The 19,751-nt window shown below is 33.2% G+C and overlaps 1 protein-coding gene across 6 annotated transcripts in view; it reads left to right on the top strand.

Annotated features, from left to right (window-relative positions):
• Positions 1-19,751, top strand: part of WDR17 (WD repeat domain 17) — an 88,155-nt gene that overhangs the window by 36,113 nt on the left and 32,291 nt on the right. For all 6 annotated transcript variants that reach the window (XM_036228696.1, XM_036228695.1, XM_036228697.1 and 3 more), the window contains 5 exons: positions 4,447-4,698; positions 6,602-6,724; positions 8,664-8,848; positions 14,378-14,546; positions 17,569-17,660. In XM_036228696.1, the coding sequence (XP_036084589.1) occupies positions 4,447-4,698; positions 6,602-6,724; positions 8,664-8,848; positions 14,378-14,546; positions 17,569-17,660 (821 nt within the window). The remainder of the gene's footprint in view (positions 1-4,446; positions 4,699-6,601; positions 6,725-8,663; positions 8,849-14,377; positions 14,547-17,568; positions 17,661-19,751) is intronic.

Below are 19,751 nucleotides of genomic sequence, written 5' to 3'. Positions count from 1 at the left end.
ACTTTACCATCTACCTTCTCTGCTCTTTTTCCATAGCCTCGTGTTCTTTCTGGTTGTACTGATTTCACATGGGGATGTTTTTATTCGTTGATTTAGATTAGAATGGGGAGAGGTCAGTGATTGCGTTTTGCAGTGTTTGCATTTGTCATCTCAAACACCTCCACCCAATCTGTTCCTTCCTCTGCATTAGGAGCAGGTTCTGTTTTATAGTTGGTCACTAAGCGCACAGCTCAGTGACATAATTTGTAGACTTTCTTTGTTTTGATCTAGTGACTACCACTTCTCATGTCTGCATCTTCCTCTGTGGTGGTCTTCCCTAGTATCAGGGAAATAATTTAGGGATAATAAAGATGGTTGTGTGCCGTGTGGTTCTTTCTCTTGCATCTCTGCTCTCTGGGGTGTATTTCTCCACTTCTGTCCCCGGGCTGGCCCATACCCAGAGTTTTCATGAGGATCACAATACTTTCTTTTTGAGGAATCTGTTTTGCAGAGCTCTGAAGGAAGGTGATGAGGGGTGTACTCTTATTTTGGTCTATATTTCATTCTAGATATTTTTCATATTTTATAATTCATCATTGTATCCATCTCCTTTTTCATTGGCTAGGGCTTTCTTTTCCTTCTTTATTATTATTATTATTATTATTAGGCATTTTTGAAGGTTTTAATCCATAAGACATTGAGCTATGAGGTTATATCTCTAAGTTATAAAATATTGATACATTTATGCTTATTTTAGCATAGAAAAGGTAGAGAGGAATGAAGGACTCCTTTGCTTTTCTTTTTCCTATGTTTACATCAGGATGGGAAGTATAAGATTTCAACAGGCTAACTTATATGATTTCCAGAGAGGTCACTGTTTTCCAATAACTTAATATGTCAATTGTTAAAGTAATTTGTGTATCTGTACCCACATCATCAAATATTATTTCTCTGGATCCACCCATGTATTAGTTTGCTAGGTTGCCTTAAGGAAGTACCACAAACTTGATGGCTTAGAACAACAGAATTTTTTTTTGTTTTATTGAGATGCAATTGACATACATAAGTTTAAAGTGAACAGCATAATGGTTTGAGTTACATATGTTGTGAAATAATGACCGTAATAAGTTTAGCTAGCATCTATTATTTCATATAGATGCAATAAAAAGAAAAAGCAAATAGAGGAAGTTTTTTTTTTCCTTGTGATGAGAACTTTTAGGATTTTCATTTCATAATTTTAGAGGCCAGAAGTATGAAATCAAGTTGTCAGCCAGAGCCTCTAAAGGTGCTAAGGAAGGATCTGTTCCAGGCCTCTCTCTCAGCTTCTGGCAGTTCCTTCCTTTATGGCAACATAATGCCAGTCTTCACATGGTGTTCCCACTGTGTGCAAGCATGTCTCCGTGTCCCAATTTCCCCTTTTTCTGAGGACACAGTGATACTGGATTAGCATCCATCCTAATGACTTCATCTTAACTTGATCATGTGCAAATAATTTATTTCCAAATAAAGTCACATTCACAGATACTGAGGGTTAGGACTTCAACATCCTTTTGGGGAACACAAGTCAACCCATAAGGACCCAATACAGACCTCTTAATCTTATTTATTCTATAGGATTTTTTAGCAATTCATGCACAAAACATTATGAAAGATATAATCTATTTATGTGTTTTTCTTTTGTATATAGAAAAGCTAATGGGTCATGAGGGAAACACTAATTTTTGATTTTGACACTACATTCTGATGTGAGTTTGAAATTTTGAGTCTGTTAGCATTAATAATGGCATTGTTACGCTTTTTAGTTTTCCCAAAGAGATCACCTGTACCTTGTTAATGACTTAATTGGCACCACAGGTAGTTCAATCTCTCTGTAAGGAGATGGAGTCTCTGTCCTGTAGGTTCTTGCAGGAGGCTATGACCTCAAGCTCTGTGGAAGGAAAAATAAAATATTCACAGAGGACTGCCCACAATAATGTGGTTCATCCATCATTTTAAATCAGTAATTTTTAAACTGTGCTTATTAGTAAATTTGTATATTTACGTGTGTGTGTGTGTGTTGTGTGGGGCAAATAGGAAGGCTTGGTAGTTGATTGAGCTTGCTTTATGCCTTCTGCTCCCTTTTAGTCTGAAAAATACTTTAATCTGTGTTATGTAGGATTTTCATGTAAAAATTCTCATGTGAACAGAGAGTTTCAGGGCCAAAAATGTTGGAAAACTACTGCTTTAACTATTTCAACTTATGTTCTTAGTCAAAGCCAGATCATCAGAGAATTTTTTAATCTTCATAATAGAATGTTTTAATTGAATTAACTTTGGTATTATCTAGGGATGTGCATTAATCAAATTTGCATTGTTTTATTTTAGAAATGTTGGTGGTGACATTGTCCCTGTGTAATAATACTATGTCCCATTTTGGAAACACACAGGAGACATTTATTTCTGGCCTCAGTTCTAGGAAAAACTGTGCTTCTCCTAAGCACATTTTTTTTGTTCGTCATTTTGTTTTATTTTTATCTTGTGGATAGTATCTATTGTGTGACCTTTCATGATTTCTTTCCTCTTTGCTTTAGCCGTCAGATCTCAAAATCAAAATCTGAACAGCTGTATGGATCATATGTTACCCTCATTATTTTATATTTTCACCCCAATTTTCCCCTGTCCCAGTTTTTGTTTTTCATACAGAATTGTCAGTCTCATCTTCTTATCAACTTATTCATATCATATGCTTCTGTACTAATCTGACTACACAAATTGCCTGATATTTGTTATAATAAAATAGAACACAATAAAATAAACAACATATAAATAAAAAATATTATCAGCTGTTATTCTAATGATTGCTTTAAATGTCATAGGTTCCATTTTCTATCTTTTATAATGAAAATGTTGATACTAGGTAGACCAGAAAATGATGACTGTAATTTATTACCATTTGTAAGCACAGGGCTTTAAAGCTACGTGATTTAGTTACAGCATCTGCATTGCAGATTTTCCCATGTTTTGTGTTGTCATTCTTATTTTTTCACATGTTGGAATATTTTTAACAAATCATAGATCTTAACTGGCACATGCAAATACTTAAAAATTACTTAAGAAATAGCTATTACAACTTAAGTTAATAAATTATTTTTCTATCTCTCTCTACCTTATAATGATCAACGACATTAATTAATATTCATTACTCTAGTTATATCAAATAGACATTTAGCAGATACTGATTTTGAGAAAGAAGAATTAAACAAACTTTTCTTGTTAGTTATAGCAAAAACTTGATACACCCAAATAATGGAAATCTGACAGACACTTTCTATGATTATATATGCAAAAATTGTAAATAAAATACTATCTATTTAATATCAAGGTTATATTTAAAGAATACAACTGATGACTTTAATCCCAACAAAAGTTGCAAGGTTTTCAGTTCAGTTTACATATATCTTATAGAGCTAAGGAAATCTGTTTTCTCTGCTTTTATAATCTGATATGTTCAGAAACTGTTTAATGATGACATTATAGAAAGAGCTCTGGTATCTTTCAGTTGCATTATTATTTTTAATAAACAATTCTTTTAACCTTTATAATACTTAGGAATAATTGGTACTTTCTATTAACAGTATAGTCTCTAAACATTAGTTGTTTCACTGCCTTTCTTTTGAGAATGAGAGGACTGGCTTGTTGGAGTCCCATGACATACATCTGCAGAAGCATAATTTTCCATACCACCAGTTTTGTATATAATTTAGAACGGACAAGAGGATTGGCTGATGACCCATTGCTTCATTTAATTTTACTTGTTTACTTATTTATACTGGTAGTCAGAAATGAATTATGATTATGACAAACGGTATGATGAATAAGAAAGGAGTGACAGTAAATATTGATATGCTGTTTATATGTCCTGTTCTAAGCACTTTAAGCAGCTAATTTATTTAATCTTTTTAAAAATTCTACAAGATACTGTTATGTTCTCCATTATAGAAATAAAAACTGAGCACACAGATTAAGATTCTTGACCAAGAACACAAAGCTAGTAAGTAGTAAAACTAGGATTCGGACCCAGGCAGTCTGCTCCAAAGTCTACGCTTTTCATCAAACACAATGTTCCTCCTTCTGTTAAGCCTTTTTCTATCTCTATACTACTGTAATTCAGTGAAATTTTAGTTGATGACAGGATCATGTGTACTATTTATCTGCATCATTTTCTTACAGCTTTTAAGTAACATATAGGAAAAATATTCAGGGTACTAAAGATTGCCAAAGCAAAGCAATTCGATCTGATTTCATCATTAGGACAAATTCTAATTCCCCTGCATTCTAACGTCAACTATGACTTCTGCAGGAAATGCCGGATTTGTGTTCCCAATTCTCCAGAGATCAGATCAGTGGTATATAAGGAGAAAATATTGTCTCAATTATTGGTGTTTTTTGATAATTTTGTTTAAAATCATTTTCTTAATATTTTAATAGGTAATAAAAGTCAGAAACATGTTCTCAGACCTGAATCTCTTGAAGGGACAGATGAAGAGGATCCAGTTACAGCCCTGGAATGGGACCCTCTGTCTACGGATTATCTCCTAGTTGCTAATTCACATCATGGAATTCGCCTAGTAGATACAGAATCACTTTTTTGCATAACGACATTTAATTTTCCCAGTGCAGCAGCTTCTGTACAATGCTTGGCCTGGGTTCCTAGTGCCCCTGGGATGTTTATAACTGGAGGTAAGTGTACCTTATTTCTCAAAGTTTTAAATATGTGTGTATTCTTTAATTCAGTCAGGGAAATTGCACTGTTATTGGTTAATTTTGTGTCAAACTTACTAAAATCTCAAATATTATTTGTTATAGTAAACGCCTAGTTTACTTTTATTTATACTATGTATTATTAACATAATGACAGATAAAAATGAAATTAAGGCCCAGTTTTCCAGTTTTCTGATAATAAGTTGGAATATATTATATATGTGCATGCTTGTGTTTGTATGTATAAAAAAGACACAGTTCAATTTCAGGAGTGTCATGATGGTTAAAGTACTCACTAGAAAAACAACTTATCTGGATAGACAGTCAGTTACCATGTATGGCTAGATAGGCAAAGACATTTTCAAACTAGGTTGAAAATGAAAGTGAAATTTATTACCGTGGGTTGAAAGGATGCTCCTTAGTTTCCTATTATGAGAGAATTAGCAAAGCTAAGAAGTGACAGGGGATGAGAAGATGGAATTTAAAATGATAATTAGAAATTAAATGACTCTACTTTTACCATTAGGTTCACAGAAAGAGGTCTCTAAAAAGACAGAGTACTCTCAGCTACTATATAAATAAGTCCCATATTTGTTTAGTGTAAAATAAGAGGCAGAGAGTCTTTATCTCTCAACATTTTCAAGCAATTCTTTCAGCACTGATATGAGACATGGAAGTAGATGGATTCTTATTTATATATCTTAATTGCCTTTAATTTCATAAGATAATTAATGAAAGACATGGGAATTTTTAATGTATCTGTTGTCATTATTGAGATAAAATTCACATACCATGGAATTCACCATTTTAAAGTATACAGCTCAGCAGTTTCTGTATTCACAGTTTTACAACTATTACAACTATTTCTGGAATTATCTAATTCCAGAAAATGTCATCAGCCCCCCAGTAAATCCTGTAGCCATTTAGCAGTCATTCTCTATTACACCCTCCTCGCAGCCCCTAGTACACACATGTGTTGACATAAACTGCTAATCTGCTCTCTTTCTGTGGAGCTGCCTATTCCAGACATTTTATAGAAATGAAATAATTCAGTAAGTGGCCTTTTCTGTCTAGCTTCTTTGAGTTAGCATAAAGTTTTCAAGGTTCATCCATGTTATCGGGTATATGAGTAACATTCCATTTTATGGGTGAATCATATTTTATTGCATGGATATGCCAGATTTTGTTCCTCTACCAGAAGATAGACGTTTAATTTGTTTCCACTCTTTTGTTATTATGAATAATGCTGCTGTCAACATCTGTGTGCATGTTTTTGTGGGGACATATGTTTATAATTCTGTTGGGTATGTACATAGGAGTGTAGTGGATGGATCATATGGTAACTCTCCATTTAATCATTTGAAGAACTGCTAGACTGTTTTCCAAAGTAGCTTATTACAGTTGGATTTTTGGAAGAGAGGGAGCCTTCTATTTGGTATAGAAAGGTATATTAGGCAGTCCTTGTTTGCGTCAAGTAAGCAAGGGAGCAGTTTACAAACACTTTAAACCATGTTAGGATTTTTTAATTTTGGAGTGGAAAGTTTTCAGTGGCTGGCTTTCCTAGAGCTTATGTGTCAATAGGGTGCTTTTTTTGTCATCAAGTTGTGATAATGATCTTTGTGGGGGGAAGCTGCAAGGCACACAGTTTCTTACTCTAGAAAAGGATTTGGAACAGAAAAAAGATAATAAAACATTCCAAAAATTTAAAGTTTGAAAAGCATTTTTTTCCTGTTTCTTTAATTGTACAATCTCATTGTTTGAAAAATGTCAATGAATAGTGCTAAAAATCTTGAAAGTTGAAGCTATTTATTTTTTTTTTATATCTGGGCATTTTGCTTCAAATAAAATTTGTTAACATAAGATTTTATCCTGATCTGACTAGATTCTCAAGTGGGTGTGTTACGCATTTGGAATGTTTCAAGAACAACACCTATTGATAATTTTAAATTAAAGAAAACAGGATTTCACTGCTTACATGTACTTAATTCTCCCCCAAGAAAAAAATGTAAGTAAAAATGTTATGAAAATTTAATATTTTAAATATCATATTTGCTGCTCTCAAATAAAATGACTAACTTAATGATATAAACATATGTGAGGGAAAAGAAATTGACTCCCTACTAACTAAATCGTAATTATTCTGCATGGTTGGCAGTATTTTCATTTTGTGTGGTTCATAAAAAACATGAGGTAGGGAATTTAGTGATTGAATAATCTAGAGTTATTGCTTCCTCTATATTACTGCTTATCTTTATAATATACTAAATAATTAGCAAGGGGTATTCAAAGAAGTGCTATTTGGTCAGCAAATTTAGTATATAATTTAGTGGACAATGACATGACATAGTAGATAATCTCTATATTTGAATCTCCAGCCTTTTTACAAATTTAAGCCTTTCTGTAGAGTCTGAATACTTCTAAATCCTGGAAACTGGAGGGGTGAGAAATATTAGGACTGGAGATGTAGTATGCTAGAGGCTGGCATATTGTTTATTATCCTGCATTCTTGGAATTATTTGTTTTTTTTTTGTTTAGTTGCTATGAACATTCTTATCATGGGATGACAAATATCACAGATTCTCCTTTCCTATTTTTTTCCTTATTACAACAGTCCTCCATGCCCATTACAGAAAAATCAGAAAATATAAAGAAACATACACCAATCTTGTCATTTTTAATTAATTTTTTCCAGATATCTTGTTTTTTCTTCCAATTTTTTTGCTGTAACAGAAAGAATGGAGTAATAAAAATTATGTGAAAATGAAAAATTTTAAATGTAGACATACTAAATTCTTTAAAAAATGAATTATGGATAGATAGGTGAATATGGGTGTCAAAACCACCCATAATGTCAATAAATTAAAATATTTTTAAAAATCAGTCATGGATCATATTAAATTTAACCAAATTGTCAACAAAATTTCACTGAACCAAATGCCTCTTTTGTTATTAGTAGTTCATTTTAGTTTGGGCTTCCTGTCATTATCAGATTCTAAGAAATTAGTGCTATCCAAATTAATGCAATATTTGTGTTAAAAGGTGAATATACTGGGAGATATCTATATTCCAATATGTAATGAATATAGATTGGTCTGATAATTTACAGTGGCATCATTATTTTGAATTATGTTTGCAAGAGAATATTCGTGTTCTAAGGAAAAACTTGAAAGAAGACAAAATATGAGATATAGAATATACAGAAAACAACTAAACAAAGGGGCATTTATATAATTGAAAGTTGGAGAAATGGAAGTGTGTAAACAGTAAAAATAAACCCAAGGAAGAATAAAGAAAAATTGAGATGGAAATGTATGTCATATATTTTTGATTCTTAATTTGGGGGCTAAATTATAGTGAATTATAAATAATCTCAAAAATAATTATTTTCATTGGATTGACGACTACCAGAAGAGAATTATGAGCTTTAAAAGAAAGAAATTTAAATGCATGTATGTTTGTGTGTATGGAGGAAATAAACTATTATATGAAAATTTTAAAAGAAGAGTTTAATTAAAAAATAATCATGTTACACTTTAAGGGGAAATAAGAAACCAAATATTCACAACATATGATTCTTTACATACTAATTTTTATCCATTTTGCTCCACTTGCATTTTTATATATGTTTTAAAAATAATATCCAATTTTGTGTATGTATATGTGTGTATGTATGTTTATATGTGTATATACATATATATGTGCATGTATATATATATATATATATTACATTATAACAATTCCATATAGGTGTACATGGTGAAGCTGCAAAACTACTCCTGTGGCAGAGAGAATATGATTGATTACTACCTAACTGTTTACTGATATAAATTCTGGATAAAAGAAAACAAAGGGGCATCTTTATAAATTAAGCCCTGTGGTTTTATTCCAGTATATGAGAAGCTATTAGTGTAAATGTTTACTTTTTTGTTTTTTTCTTTTTAAAGTTTCCATCCAGTCTACAATCAAAAATCATTATACATCCTCCACTAGTGAAGCAGTTCCGCCCCCAATGTTGACACAGAATCAAGCATTTTCACTTCCTCCCGGTCATGCAGTGTGCTGCTTCTTGGACGGTGGAGTTGGACTTTATGATATGGGAGCCAAGAAGTGGGATTTTCTTAGGGACATGGTATGTTTATGGTCATTCCTTCTTTTATACACAACACTTGTTTTGTGAAGCTCATGATTACTTTTCCTTACGTATTAATGTTGTTAAAAATTATTTTGTAAACTGTATGTCAGGTCCTTATTTTGGTTGGTTAAAACATTTTAGAAGAATGTATAGAATGATGACAACTATTAAAATTCTTTAAATTATAAACGTTAAACTTCTTTAATGTCTGCTTAGCTTATCATGGTTACTCTGTATGGTTGGTAGTTTTTCCATTTTTGTATGGATCATGGTAATCCTTTGTATATTATTGGAAAATTACATTACTGTACTGTATTTTGAAAGCAAAATGAAAAATAGAATATTCTTTTAGGAGGAAGGACAAGTATATCTCTGCCAGTTACTCCAAGCTTTGTTGTTATCTGTGAAACGAGCGAGGTTGAAATGAGTGTTTTTAAGATTTATTTCTGCTATCAAATCATTATAATAATTCCATGATTCTGTCAACTTCAAATTGTATGATTGTTAAGCCTCTGTATATAATGGAATACAACCTCACTGAGGGCTCACATTTTTATTTGGTTTCCTTCTATGTTTTATCTCCACTACCTAAAACAGTACCTGGCACATAACAAGAATTTGTTGAATAAATGAATGAATGCATGCATGCAGTAATGTATATTCTCTTGTAATTAATATTTGTCGAGAATCATCCTCCTTAATTCTCACTAGTTCAGAGTTTATAAAAATGCCCCTTATTTCTACAGGTTTGAATTAGACTAACCTAGACATTTAAGAAACTTTAAAATGTTTATTGTGTTCCATGGAAAAACTTAGTAAAGAGCCTAAAGCTATCAGTGCTCTTGTAAAAAAGAAGAGAGAAAAATAATCAATAATACTGTCATTTCAGGACAAATTTGATTTTATCCTCAGATAAAAATATTGGACTTTAGCAAAAATGTTTTTTAGCAATGTGTAGCTGTTATTTAAAAATATGCCTTTTTTTTTAGATATTCTTTAGGTTATTTGATTTTCTTTCCCTGTAAACTTTTCTTTCCATGAAAATGCTTTCCAAGTGTAGCAAACTTTGTCTAAATTCCAAATTACCAATTACTTTAAAAAGAATTCTGAAAGGGATGGGAGAAAAATATAAGACAACAGTTAAGTGTATTAAAATTTATATTAGTAATAAAGTTATACAAGCTAAATTCAATAGATTTTCTATTGAGCATAAATCCTCATATTAAAATGTTTTATTTTAAAAGCTGTTAAATTTATAATTCTAATACAAACTAAAATATTCCTTGATTATAAATTATTTCAGAGACTCTTCTCACTTTAAAAGTGTCTGCCAGTCAGAAGAGATGGCGGGTTTCTTTTTTTCATAATTTCTGGACTCTGACATTATATGTGTAAAGCATCTCCAAATTCCACACTACACAGGATAAGAAAAATCTTATTCATATACTTTCTAAAAAGTGTACTTCCAAGTGAATGTTTGCTTGATTAAAATTAAGAAAAATGCTTCAAAATTTTTCTTCATCCCTATGTTCTTCTTGAGAAGACAAAGAAGAAATGTTTACAAATTAGTCCTTACTATATGTTTTAAAATTTCAAAAATAAAATTCGAAGGCATAGCCACGAACTAACATTGAAAATGCACATATAGGCAGTCCCTGCCTTAAGTGTGTGTGTGTGCATATATATATATATATATATGCACACACACATATATATACACATATATGTATATATGTACACACATATATATATGTGTATATATGTGTGTGTGTATATATATGTATATATGTATTTATATATTTATAATTAAGTTTGTCAGTTCATTTTCTTGGAGGTTCTACATACTAATATAACCTACCAATAATGATAAATTTTACTTTTCCATATATATATATATATATATTGTTTATTTTGTTTTGTGGCTCTGGCTCTGACTGCAGGTTCACATTGACTATCAGTTGTAGCAGCTCATCAGAGTCTTCTGATTTGAATAGGAGCAATTCTGTATTTCCCCACTCATGTCTGCTATATACTTCTGGCAGATAGCTTTATCCTTTCTTTTCTCAGTTTTTTTTTATCTTTATTGAAATATAATAGACAATTAGTTGCTTCTGTTTACATTATGCAATTCAATGAGTTTTTTTTTTTTTTCAATTATAGATGGATACAATAATATACCAGTTTCAGTTGTACGGCATAGTGATCAGAGATCCATATAACATACAAAGCGATCACCCCACTAACTCTAGTACCCTTCTTCCCCCTTACATATTTATTACAACATTATTAATCTTCCCTATGCTACACCCTACATCTCCATATCTATTCTGCAACTATCCATTTGTACCTCTTAATCCCTTTGCCTTTTTTTGTCATCCCCCAATTCCTCCCACCTAGTTGCCCTCAGGATATTCTCTGTATCTGTGAGTTTATTTCTACTTTTGTTGTTGCTATTGATCTCATTCTTCAGATTCCACATGTATGTGAAATCACATGATATTTGTCTTTCTCTATCCAACTCATTTTTTTCAGCGCAATACCCTCTAGGTCCATCAAGGCAGTATCTTTTTCCATTCCCTTTCCTTTTAATCTTTGTGTGTCTTTTAATCTGAAGTGAGTCTCTTATAGGCAGCATATGTAGGAGTCTTGTTTTCTTATCCATTCGACCACACTATCTTTTGGGTGGAGCACTTAATTCTTTTCTAGTTGAGATACTTCTTGGTAGGAATGCAGTCATTATCACTCTTTATTTCTGTTTTTGTTACATATTTTTCCTTCTTAAAAAAGTCCCTCCAACATTTCTTATAGTACTGGCTTGGTGCTGATAAATTCCTTTAGCTTATTTTTGTCTGGGAAGCTCTTTATCTGTCCTTCAACTCTAAATGATAGCTTTGTTGGATAATATATTCCCGGTTGTAGATCTTGGGTTTTCATCATGTCGAATATTTTGTGCCAAGGTCTCCTGTCTTACATAGTTTCTTTTGAGAAATCAGCTGCCAGTCATATGGATGCTCCCTTGTAGGTAACTAACTGCTTTTCTCTTGCTGCTTTTAAGATTCTCTCTTTGTTTTTAACCTTCGGCATTTAAATTATAATATGTCTTAGTATGGGCCTTTTTGAGTTCCTGGTTTTGGGGACCCTCTGAGCTTCCTGGAGTTTTATGTATATTTCTTTCACCAGGTTAGGGAAGTTTTCCATCATTATTTCTTAAAATAGCTGTTCAACATCTTGTTTTCCTTCAGGTACCCTATGACATGGATATTTTGACCTTTAATAGTGTCCCATAGGCTCCTTAATTATTAGGCTTCTTTTTTTCTTGCCATTCTGATTGAGTGTCCTTGGCTTTCTCATCCTCTATATAGGTTATTTGATCCTCTTCTTTATTCACTTTATTTTTTCCATTTAATATACTTGTCATCTCGAATAATGTGTTCTTTATTTCTGACTGGTACCCTTTCATAATTTCCATTTTTATGTTTTTTATCTCTTTGTTAAAGTTCTCACTGAATTTATCTACACTTACCGTAACTTCATTGAACATCTTTATAACCATTGTTTTGAATTCTGCATCTGTTAGATTGCTTGACTCCATTATTTCTGGATCTCTGTTCTGTTCTCTCATATCTGCTTTATCTTCCCATTTTGGCTGCCTTTCCATGTCTGTTTCTATGTACTAAGCAAAGCTCCTGAGTCTCCTGGTCTTATTAGTGTGGATTTGTGAAGTAGGTGTCCATCGGCACAGTCCTGAGAGGGCTTCAGCTGCAGGCCAAGGTTAGCCCCAGTCTATGCCTCTCTGGGGCCACCTCTTAAGATTCAGCAAGCAACCCACAGATGCTGTGCTTATAGTTGCCTCAAAAGGCCACACCAGGAACCGAGGCCAGCTGCCACCAGTGTGAGTCTAGGCGCTGCTCAGCAAGGGGCACCTGACTAAGTGAGGATATATCTGAATGCAGCTTGGGTGGGGGTACGAGTTGGGGGAGGCGGGGTTTCAGGGACTCGTCTGGGCAGAGTGACCTCTGTTATTCAGTTTGATGGTTTGATGATAACTCAGTTGTGGTATCGCTGGTGGGTGCACTGAGAAGGGGGAACAATGGATACCCCCAGCACTTCTATATGAAGCGAGTCTTGCTTGGGTCCTCACTCTGACAACTCAGTAATCCCCTGTAAGTCCCCACACAGCTAAACCTGCACTGATGCTCATAGTGAGCAAGTCCCATCACCACGAAAATCTGCTCGCGGACACGGCCCTTTAAGAGGCATCTGTGAGTGCCACAGCCTCCATCTCACTCAGCTGCTAGGGATCGGGCAGCCCCATATCCTCACCCCGTTCTACCTTCTGTCATTACAGGGTGCTTTCTTAGATTTCTCCCTAGTTCTAAGGCTTGTTCATCTATATCCCAGGCAATTTTTCCTTGTTGCTGCTCCTTGTTTCTGTCACAACTTTGATTTGGTTGCCAGAGGGATGAATAGAACCTCTATCATCTATGCCATATTTTTTTTTCATAAGTATGTTCTTAATGTTGGCAGTGACAACCAGAACAACTCCAGTCAATGAAATGATGGCCGAACCAACCTTTCTTCCCTCTCACTAACCCTTGAAATTTTTCTCTCCTCTCCCTAAAGGAGAGCCATGCAGCCCTGTGTGGTTCCCTGTTGGTGGTGGTTTCTGGTGTCAGTGGAAACATGAATTTCAGGGGGGCCCTCTGTACTTTTTATTGTAGTACTGGGGGCTAGAGAGCTCTGTCCCTATACTTATTCATGTCTCAGATCCCAGCACTGCTGCTTGAAGAAGTTTCAGTACCCATTCTCTAATGTTGTGGAGAAGACAAATGGTTACTCTGGATATTTACGTTAGATTCTTAACAGATTTTCCCACAGACACACAGTAATTAAGTTGTACGTTAGAAATATGTATTTACATATATCTGTGTATTCCACTTTACAGTTTTGCAGGATGTTTGGAATCCAAATCACCATGTAACAGAGACAAGTGTTCCAAGTTCCAAAGAATAAGCTTGCTAGAAAATTTTGGAATGAGACTAAAAATCGAGATCATGCTGGCTTCTTCTTTCTGCTAAAATCGCAAAGTTTTTTGCAATATGTTATTGAGATATACATATATGTATGTATAAAGAATATTAGCATTAAAGGATTTTAGTTTAATTTTTATCTTGGTGTTTTATTATACTACCAGAATGACATAAAGACTGGTAATAGTTCATTGCTTTATAAATTTCTAGCATAGTATTCTGTAGATGATAAATAATCAGGAAAGATGTGCTTTTGCACTTAATTGAAGTTGAAAATGAGACTTTTGAACATCTTTGTATTTAGTGGCTGATTTGAGGAACTGAGGTTGAATAAAATCTAGGTCTGTACAGATTTGCACAGAAAATATTCAACAGCAGTAGTTCCAATTTTGTGTGTTTTCGCTTGCCTATATATGTTTGCATTAATATTTGGAAATGACAGTTCACGATTCAACTTGATTACACATTGTGGTTTGTGCTGTATTGTGTTTCCTAGGGACATGTGGAAACTATCTTTGACTGCAAATTCAAACCCGATGATCCCAATCTCTTAGCAACAGCTTCATTTGATGGCACTATAAAAGTCTGGGATATAAACACACTAACAGCAGTGTATACTTCCCCGGGTAATGAAGGAGTTATTTATTCCCTTTCATGGGCTCCAGGTAAGAAGCATTTTATTAAAATCAGGAAAACATTTGAGTGGCTTTCCTAAATTTATTTTCATTTGAATTATCTTCTTCCTCTCAAAGCCGTCTTGTTCCAAATGCTTGTAGAAGCAAATTAGTAACAATATATTTGTTGGTTCATTTTTTTGTGAGGTTTTAGAATGGACTTCCTATACAGGTACTTTGCTTTCTGGGACTTTATATATGACATAGTTATATAAAAAAGCCACAGTAAATCCAGGTGATCATGACTCATCTAATTTTAGCTGCATTTGTATAACTATGCCACTAAGTGTATAATACATTCTACATGAAAGAAGTTCTCTTTAATATTTTCATATGAATTGAATATGAAAATTCAAAATTTATTTTCTAAAAATTATAATACATATGGTAGATCAATTCTTAGTGTTTTGAGAACTCTCTGTACTCTTTTCCATAGTGGCTGTACCAATTTGCAGTCCCACCAGCAGTGTATGAGGGTTCCTTTTTCTCCCTATCCTCTACAACACTGTGTTGCTACTTGTCCTGTTGATAATAGCCATTCTAATAGGTGTTATGGTATTTCATTGTGGTTTTGTTGCATTTCCCTAATTGCTACTGAAGTTGAGCATTGTTTCATATGTGTGTTGGCCATTTGTATGTCTTCTTGAGAGAAATGTCTGTTCAATAGACTAGTGGTTATCAGAGGGAAGTAGAGAAGGAGGTAGTATATAGGGGTAAAAGGGATCAAATATGTGGTAACAGAAAGCTAACTAAGAACACTCTATGCACTATATATGACTTACTGTTGAATTGTACACTTGAAACTTACTGGATATCATTAATCAATGTCACTCACCTCCTAAAAATAAATAAATTTTAAAAAACTACAACTAAACAAAAAATTTAATTACAATAAAAAAATGAAATTATAATACATATAAAACAGCTACAGCTGTTTCATAAATATGAATGATTATATGACATCGCAGTTCACTTGTGACCATGTGATTAATTCTATATACATTCCACTTTTGTAATATTGAAGAATCTTTATGACATAATAGGGTCTTTTTTTTGATTTCTAAAAGATGCTACCTTTACACCTTCCTGTACATAAAGGAGAGATGTCCTCAGAAACCTCTGACACTGTCTCCCAAAACATTATTTCCCTATAATAAATAATTATACACACCTAAATGAATTTCACTTTAGAAAGTATGTAGAACACTTTACTTATTTGTCCTACCAGTAACATATTAATTTAAAACACATATAACCAGAATGTAGCTCATTTTTTGGCTTATCTCTTCATGCACAGGGATTTTTAACTGAATTTATGGGCTCTCAGGGGTTTAGATGTCTTTGGAAAATCTGGGTATCTCTTAGAATTTTACAAATAATTTTTAGCATATGTGTGTATGTGCCTATGTCTGTCAAAATTATCATAGCAATCAGATTTTCAGAGAGGTCCATGATATAAAACGTTAAGAACCAACCTCTATTGAAAGGCTTTACTTCCACCTCTTAAAGACAGTAATTGTTCCTTTAAGCAGAACGTACTTAGTGCTAATATCAACCTAACTGAAAAAAATGTTACTTCACTAATAAAGAAGTGAAGCACAAAAAGAACTAAGTAGTTCTCTTACCTGCTGCTCCACTTTTCACCTCCATCGCTATTTTAGTTTTTGCTTGTGATGGCCAACATTTATTAAAGAGGATCTGAAGTCAGAGAGGTTGAGTAACTTACCCAGGGTTATATGTGTAGCAAGTAGTGGTGGAATCAAGATTTGAACAGTTGTCCATTTGACTTTTAAGCCTGTGCTCTCAATCAATACAATCTGCATCTTCACAGCAGGTTCTCCTGGCTAGTGATGTAGGTATTGAATCATCCAGCAAATGTAGCACTATAGCAGCTATTAGTTGAACATTCTTTCTCCTACAAAATGTATATGTCTCAAACCTGAAACTTGAATAGAAATTGTGACTGTAAAACCATTGTTTCAAATCAGAACACAGAAAGCGTTAATCTTACTTAAAGTATTATTTTACTCTCTACATTGAAAATTTGTCTCAAAAAAGTAACAATGCTGAAAAAAGGAAATTCTGTGATTTTTTTGAAATGTGATTACTGATGAATCACTATTTTTAGGTAAGTATGGATGAAATTGAAAAGATTGATATAGATAAGAGAATATAGATGATTGTGTAATTTTCTCTATTTTTAGAGTACATAGCACAGGAGAAGAAAAAATAGTGCAAGTAAATATGGAAACTCCAGTAATTTAAAACCCCAAAAGTGAGGACAGCATGAAATATAGTGAAGACTTACTTTATTTTTGGTGTTTATAAACATTAGTCACAAAGTGGTCCCTCCATATTTTCACTCCTAGGTAACAGATGACAGCTGTTTCTTTCTTTTAGTGGAGAAAACCTCTTCTTTGCCTTGCAAAAAATACTGAAGTCCTTGAACATCTGCTAACTTAGCAGCAGTTTGATTTTCAGAACTTTTTTTATTACTTAAAAACAAAGAGCATGTATGATGTTTTTTATAGAGAAACTGAATTTTTTTTTCATGTGTTTTGCTTACCTAAATTCTTTTCTAACCATTAAAAAAATTACTAGATGGTCACAAAAATGTAAATACTGACTAGATATGTGGCAATATTAAGGAATGTTAACAAATTTTTGTATTCAGACTGTGATAGTTTGGTCCTGTTAATAAGAGAGTCCCTGTCTTTTAGCTATCCATACTGAAGTGTTTATTGATGAAATGATAAAATGTCAGAGGTTTGCTCCAAAGAAATCTCATAGGAGTTATAGACAAAGCAAAACTGACCATATTTTGATAGTTGTTGAAGCTATATGATGGAACCATTTATACTACTTTCTCTGTATTTGGATACATATAACAATTTTTATATAATTTTAAAAGAAATTTTGCAAATCACAAGTCTTATTTAAAAATGACATTTTTTGAAAAGAATAACATTTGTGGCAAACCTTTTATATAGTGTTTAATGAATTGTTTCCTAAGGTGATTTGAATTGTATTGCTGGAGCAACTTCCCAAAATGGTGCTTTTATTTGGGATGTTAAAAAGGGCAAAATGGTACAGCGATTTAATGAGGTAAGATGTATTTATTACTAGCTGAATAACCTAATGTCTTCTACTGCTTCATATTTTTTAAATGCTTTTCTCTCCTAATTTAGTAGTCAATCACAAGGTGGTATTATGTTCTCTCAACTATAAAAAAATACAGTAGGCAAGTCCTATGCTAAAATGAATCTTGAAAAATGTAGATGAATCTAAGATATAAAAATCCACCTAAAGTTGCATTGGAAATTCAAAGGAATATTGAGTCATCCTCCACAAAATTATCTAGGCTAATATTAAGTAGTTGCAAGAAGACTAAACTCAGAACAAGTCCCAAATTACAGTCCTGATTCTGTTACTAATTAGCTTTTGAAAGGACACTTGCTTTATTGCCTTGAACCTGATTCTTCACCTATAAGATGGTGATGTTGTATTTTATAATTTCTTAGGTTTCTTTCCAGCTCTCCAATTCTGTTATTCTGTGACGAGCCCTAAAACCTCCCCTCTTCCTATTTGTAATATCACAGACTGTACTTTTATATCTGTTTGGACTTAAATTGTCATCTATAGTTTATCGAGCTACATTAATATTTGGAAAATACATATATCTCATTACAGTATGTTAGATATGAGTTGAGGGAATTATGACAGGATCTCGGATTGTCTTTCACTGTCTTGAAATTTTATTCGTATCAAATGAGTATTATTAAAATTCATGAAATATGTAACATGAAAATTGTTTATGTATTTAAGGCTTTAAAACTGTTTATACAAAAGACTTATTCCTCTGAGGATCAAGAAGCCTTGATCTTCTGGAAGTTACTGAAGTAATGTGGCAGGTACAGAGTATTAGGGAAACTACCAATCACCAGTAAGCAATTTTGCTTTTGGAGGAGGACAAAGGACTGTGTGGTTACATCTTCTCCTTTCTCTACATAATAATACCTGCTCAGTTCAGCAATGCCTTCAACCTGTGCTCTGTCCTCCCCTTCACCAGAACAACACTAATCCCATAACGAATAGTGATATGAGAAGAAATGAACCTGAAAAAGAAACTTCTGACTTAATTAGGTGTCAGATCTGTTGATCTCTTCTTATGGCGTCTTGGCTACTCGTGACTTAAAATATCTACCTGATTCCAGCATCCTAGCATATTAGCATCAAGAACATCTCTTGTACACATTCATGTCTTTGCAGCTTTCAATAGGATAGTTAAGACCAATGTCAAAATTGCTTAAATCTAGAAGAATAAATATGAAAATAATCAATAATGGCAGGTTTAATGAACTAAGTTACATAGGTCTCAGAAAAAGGAAATGCAAGATATAAAAGGGCCATAAGTGAGCTCCACATGGGGACAAACAAAGCAGGAGGAAGGTCTCCACTCCTCCTACTGAATGAGTATAGAGACCACCTCCATTTTCGTATCCATCTTTATAAACCTACCTACCTTGACCCCGAAGAGGTAAAAACAACAAATTAGAGACCTTAGTAAAACAACCTTAAAACTCAGGATAAAATGTTACTTCAGTCTCCCCTTAATAGCAGCCACAATTTAAGACTGAAATTTTTAAATAAAATTTGGAAATGGATTGATTGCAACCTTCCTATACCCATGACCCAGTTGTTGAATGACATTCCTGTATATAATATATTCCTTGTGGCCTAAAAAATTGTCGTCATAGCAGCTATGACTATGTTCCTTTACCATTTCTCAGTCCGAGAATGCGGAGAAACAGGTAAATATAGAGTGATTGATGTAAGAATAATCTTAAATCTGTTCTCTTTCGTTTGTATAAAAATAAAATTTGAAGTTGAGAAAAGCAATAACAATTACTTTAAATATTTCTTATGCTATAGTTGTAATCATACTGGATAAGGTAGCAGATAACTATCTTCACCTCCAAACCAATGCTTACAGAAAAGGCATTAAGCTGAGCTTAATTCTATAGATGACCCAACAAACAGCATCCACAAAAAAGAACTAGAAGACACCCAATTTATGTTTTGAAACAATGATTTCGTTTGTTAAGTGTGGCTACTTTTCACATTCTTAAAGTATATATTCAGCTTTCTGCAGTAATGCCTCTGTTAGCATCATTTAGGGCAAGTTCCTAATAGAAA

Source organism: Rousettus aegyptiacus, unplaced genomic scaffold (assembly GCF_014176215.1).
Source record: "Rousettus aegyptiacus isolate mRouAeg1 unplaced genomic scaffold, mRouAeg1.p scaffold_m13_p_11, whole genome shotgun sequence".
NCBI lineage: Eukaryota > Metazoa > Chordata > Mammalia > Chiroptera > Pteropodidae > Rousettus > Rousettus aegyptiacus.
This window is presented reverse-complemented; position numbering and strand designations above follow the sequence as displayed.